General features: G+C 45.1%; 2 protein-coding genes across 2 annotated transcripts; one reads left to right on the top strand and one right to left on the bottom strand.

The window, feature by feature from the left end:
* Positions 1-1,613: 1,613 nt before the first annotated feature.
* PPTG_08823 (hypothetical protein) lies at positions 1,614-1,811 on the bottom strand (the record flags this gene model as incomplete). Its single annotated transcript, XM_008903552.1, has 1 exon — positions 1,614-1,811. One exon carries the CDS (start codon positions 1,809-1,811, stop codon positions 1,614-1,616), a length of 198 nt encoding a protein of 65 aa, XP_008901800.1.
* A 1,214-nt stretch (positions 1,812-3,025) lies between these two features.
* Positions 3,026-5,322, top strand: PPTG_08822 (hypothetical protein; the record flags this gene model as incomplete). Its single annotated transcript, XM_008903551.1, has 7 exons — positions 3,026-3,209; positions 3,271-3,465; positions 3,619-3,720; positions 3,802-3,876; positions 3,953-4,170; positions 4,218-4,963; positions 5,043-5,322. The coding sequence occupies 7 exons, from the start codon at positions 3,026-3,028 to the stop codon at positions 5,320-5,322; spliced, it is 1,800 nt and encodes a 599-aa protein (XP_008901799.1).
* Between the last annotated feature and the right edge of the window lie 172 nt (positions 5,323-5,494).

The following is a 5,494-nucleotide window of genomic DNA, read 5'->3' as shown; positions in this document are numbered from 1 at the left end:
AAAACCTCAATTAAACTTGGGCTCATTATGTGGCATTTCACCTTGGAAGCCTCTATAGTACCTCTGTCAGAAATAGCTGTTATATATGACAGATCGCACTTACTCTGTATCGAAGAGCCTCCATACAAACTTCAAGTTAGGTTTTGTCCAATAAGCTGGTTTCAGGACAAAATCGACCAAATCCATCATTTTTTTTCAGGACAAAATATGTTGGGGTTAAGGAGGACGGATGGCTTTTTGGATTTATCCAATAGAAGTTTGAAACGAAGGATATTATTTTGACCGTATGTGGCTCAGCACAAAAATGGTCAACTATTTTTGATTTGATTTTGTATGGCCGTGTGGTCAGGCGCGAGGAGCGAGGTCGCAGCAAACCCGCGCGGTATTTGCGGAGAGGCCCAGCGACAACCTCAACAGCGAACGGATCCATTGTACTGACTGGAAATTGTTTCCTATTGCGGGGTCTAGTGACGCCACACCGGCTCGAGTTGATCCAGTTTTGTGCCGACCCGACAATTTCCATAAAAATGTCTATCGTCTGAAATGCCGACCCCTTTTGGAATGGTTCCCGTCTCTCAGAAATACATATTTGTCTTGAAATAGAAAGGTATGGGCGATTTGTGCCACATATCGTCAAATACGAGCTACTATGAAGCTTTTCTACCAAATACTATCAGGATTATATTAACTGCATTAACTCTTGTCAGGGTTTGCATGCCAGTAGTGACATTTGAGCAACATATTCGTATAGTGATACTCTGCATATTATAGCAATGAAAACCGAGGCGGAACTCACAACTTGGAAACGTGCCTTATTTTTCTTAGCGAATAAAGCATTACTTTGGTAGAAATGGACACACTGTTACAATTCTTCTTACCATTATCATTGTGGGGAATGAACAAAATGCAACTATTCTTGTCCATGACTGAGTTTCGTCAATAGCATGTAAAGTCCGACAGTTGGCAGTATCATACAAGCAACAGCGAAAAGGACTACCGCCAACTCGTGCACACCTTCACCCACTCTATGGAGATTCCAACTGATTGAAGACGGCCTCATTTCCTTCTCCACAATACGTTTAGCGTGTTAAACATCCGTCTTGGTCACCTTGGAAGGATCAGTTTACCGCCACACCCCTCAACTTCTTCAGTTGAGGATTGTTTTCCAATTTCTGAAGCAGCGCCTTATTACTCGTCATCGACTGGAATACCGTTTTGACCTCCGGATGTGTCATGATTGAGACCTTTTCACCGAGGTGGTTGCTGACTTTTTTTTAGACGGCTTGCTGAAGAGCCCCATAACACTGCGAAAAACTAAATTATGTCGCGGTCTTCCTCCTTAGTGTCGGGGTCGTGTATGTAGCAGGCCGACGTAGGAACGAGAACTAGAGCGATAATTCCAAATGTAACTTGATATATTCTGAGTACTTCTCTCTTCAGAAGAAAAAAAACACGACTGAGCCTCTTCCCTACGGTCTCCTCACGACCTAGAAGCTCCTTACCTATCCACAAATTTTTACCACGCGGCGGTCCACAACGAGGTACCTCCACATTCCCTTCTAGACATGGAACGCTGACGTCTGCTCATCTTGCTCTTGCTTGTAGGATGTAGCTCATGGAGTCTGTAGTGAGCAGACCTTCTGGATGTAGTCTGCGAAAATAGCGAGACCTCCATCTAGCTGTAGACCGCGACAATTACCCGATCTTTCTTCGATATTTGCACTGGTTGAGTCCTCACTGGGTTCAGTTGTCGCCATATCCCCTTCGAGGGAGCTAGCGCCAGCGTTGCGAAGTCCCATGTTGCACGCCATGAGACCGAGAACTAGAAGCAATTGCAAACAGTAGCTCAACCGCACGAAGTAGGTTTTTTGAAATTCGGCGAAGCCTTTAGATGTTGAATGCAGGCGTCAGCGGTTGAATTGAAACTGCAGTACTTCCCCGACGACGTTATGGTCCTTGTCGATTATGGGACGATGGAACGGCGATTTAAGAGCATAAATATCACCCTTTTTATTATTATTGAGAACACCAGTTAGTTAATTATGGGCTGATTAGGCTGCCTATAAAGCGGTACAAAGGATACTCACGGAACTCCGCAGTGCCCAACAATGCGGCGCATGTAGTTTGTCGCTTTTTCAGAACTTGAGTATGTTCGCGATGGTGCACACGCGTCAAGTTAAACCGCGAGAATGAGTAGCGGCACTGCAGTTGGTTACCTTAATCTAACGAGTAGTGATGTGTGTTTGTACTAACTAATATCATTACGATGCATTATACTTGACTTTAGTACTGGCCGATTATCTTGTATAGTGGCCACTTGATGGACTGTATTTCTACCAGTCACAGCTCCAACATATCCACCTCGAAGTCGTGCGTAACGGTCGATACAACTTGATACGGAGCGTACAACAGTAAAAATCGGCTACTATCAGAATAGTGTTCAAATATCAACATCGTACAAGCTGCCTTTATAAGATAGAAACGACAAATAATACGCGGTGCCTGTCAAAGAAGTGGCCTTTTTGAACCAAATCAATAAAGGACCTTTGACACTGAATTATGGCTATCACTGCTTCTTGAGGGGCCCCATCTTTTGTGACGCTACACAGCAAGAAAAATAAAGAGTATATATAATCTTCTTGTTTGAATACGAGCTTGTCTTAACTCTTGCCCGCGGAGGGTGTGGAGTACATGGTTTGCGATACCAAGGACAAGCACAGGCGATGACTTTTTTTGAGAAAAAGAAATTCCCCGTTGCAACAGTCCAGCAGAAGACAAGCAATCGTTTAATTACATAGATTCTATGTCATGTGGACGATACTGAAAAGGAAAATTGGGCGTGGAAGGGAATGGCCTATATTTAGCTAAAGTAGGATATTTTCAACCTTAGTACCAATGGTCACTGACGTATCTACGTCTACAAATAGAGGTATAGATGGTTGTGAAGCACATATATAACATTTTACAGTGTGCAAGCCAAGCGCCACACATTTTGTTCTTTCAAGAATCCGCCGCGAGAAGCAAAATGTCCGGTTTTAGACTACGCTGGTCTGAACTAACGAAAGAGGGGTGGCATTCGAGACTGCCAACGGGCTTCCCAAACAACTACACGTACCTCAAGCCTGGAAAGACCAAGAAGGACGTGCGAGGTGTGGATTATTTCGTGGGCGAAGAGGAACTGATGAAATATTTGGACCGGGTTGATTTAGGTGGGTTCAAGTCACACCGCAATGAATTACAGCTTATTGACGTTTGAGCAAATACCAGAAGCGGCGAAGGACTCTCTCTCAGATGTTAGCAGTGCCGCAGTAATCAAAGACGTCCCGAATCCTCCAAACGACGTCCACCGTACGTTATCTTGTATAATACATTCTACTGCCGCTCTATTCCTGTATCTCTCATTTATTCTGTATGTATCCGAAACAGCGTGCACATCAACACCAGAAGAAACTCAACTCCCTGATTGTTAATCTACGGTCGATAGGGAAGAAGAACGAACGGCTGCTACTAGTGGGCTTTCAATATCGATTGACACCAACTTGGACAGTACGCCTTGTATCATATAGGATATCCGGCCTTTTACTTTGTATCTAATATATTTTATATGTTCCTGAACAGACAACGACGAAGCCTCTAACGAAGAGTCTGTGTCTCCTACTCTGCGGTATGAATCTCCTCACGTGACCCACCGAGAGTCACAATCGCCAGTTGATTCTTCAGGTTCGGACTTTCCCCGTCACCCCACCGCAACCTAAGAGAAAGAATTTGACGCCGAAGAAAGTGAAATTTGTGGGGAAGTAGACGGCAGCAGAAACGAAGTACCGAGAAATGAGGATGTTGAATTTCGTCGTGCGAGAACTGCTGCGGATAAGTCAGGTTGGTTATATTGTATATACAAGATATTAATACCGAGTATTGATGCAATCCTGTATGTTTACTGTATATTTTACAGATGTGAATGTCTATCAAGATATGGGCAACCCCGATGACTTTACTGCAATGGTGTCTGATGCTGAGAACGTTAATGCTGCCTCTGGTGATGAAGAGTGCGTGGAGAAAGAAGACAATCCGCTCGACGAAGCGACGGCAACGAAGAGGACACATCTGAAGATGCAGAGTTCGACAAGGATTTCCGTCAAGCTGCTGGTGGTATTGCTGGCATTACCGGAGGTACCTTAAACGCTGCTGTCCTGAAGAACATGTCGCTGAATGGCTAGACGGATGCAGTATCATTCACGCCCTACCCATACTTAGACCAACCGTATGAGGCTCGCAGCAGTGATTCTATCAGTACCGAGTTTCCAAATCTTTATAAAGGTGACTATAGACCGTCGGCTCGAGTACTCGAAGCAGCTTCAACAGTGGTGGGGAGTTTCTTCTATTTCGTTCAACCACATTTGTGGAACAATATTGCTGAGGCGTCCAATGATTATTTCATGGAGAAGATCGACGAACGAGTGGAGGATGAGTTCCAGAAGCAGCTAGTCCGCGAAAGGGAACAACCGCGGTATCGAAAGTGTACACGGGAGGAGATAAAAAAACTCTCTTTTGGGAACCCCGGACATATCAGCTCGAGAGCTATGCATTTTATCGGTCTTTTAATTGCTCGAACGATAGCTTCTAACAAGGAGAGGTTAGCGCATCACTGGAGAACTACAGACGAAGGTGCAATTCCGCGCGGTCGATTCGGACTCTACATGACAAGAGACCGCTTCATGCACATCTCGCGAAACCTGCACTTCAGTAACAACGCTGATCATCGGGCCGTAAGTGACCGGGCATGGAAACTCCGTCCTGTGATAGATGCACTCCAAGAACGTTTCAAATCCGGATACTGGCCGCCACCCGTAATGGCCTTTGATGAGGCAATGCTACCGTTGAGGGTATACAAGAAAGACAAACCCCACAAGTGGGGAACTAAGCTATTCATGCTGTGCTGCTCTTCTTCAGCTTACTGCATCCGGTGTGTCCGAAGTTATTTTCGCCAAGGGTTCTTATCCGGTATCATACAACTTCTTATTGTGTTATCTTGTATTATTCAGGTTCGAAGTTTACTGCGGGAAAACCCAAACCTGTGTGAACACTGCTGGGACTGACGCGAAGTCCGGACCAGCCGCTGTCGTTCGAAACCTGAAAGAGGTGTTTGGACGTTGTGGATCGAGTGAAAAGCGATTGATTGTTACAGATCGATTTTACACGTCCCCTACGCTGGCCATGCAGCTTCTGACCCTCGGGTTCTATACTATTGGTACTGTTAATGACCAACCGGGAGGAGTTTTGGAAGGAAATCGTGGAAAAAAAAGAGATCCTCTGATGTGCTGAGGGGTACGTACCCAGTTGCAGAGTCTACGGTAGTACCAGGTATCAAGGTTGTATGTTGGTGAATTAACCGCCCTATGTATCTGCTTAATACTGGGGGCAGAATTGAGTAGGACCGAGTAGTGCGGCGAGAGAAATCGGGAGAACGGACAGAAATTACATGTCCAAGAATCCT

Source organism: Phytophthora parasitica, assembly GCF_000247585.1.
Source record: "Phytophthora parasitica INRA-310 unplaced genomic scaffold supercont2.16, whole genome shotgun sequence".
Taxonomy (NCBI): domain Eukaryota; phylum Oomycota; class Peronosporomycetes; order Peronosporales; family Peronosporaceae; genus Phytophthora; species Phytophthora nicotianae.
The sequence above is the reverse complement of the archived record's forward strand: the minus strand, read 5'-3'. Positions and strand labels throughout refer to the sequence as shown.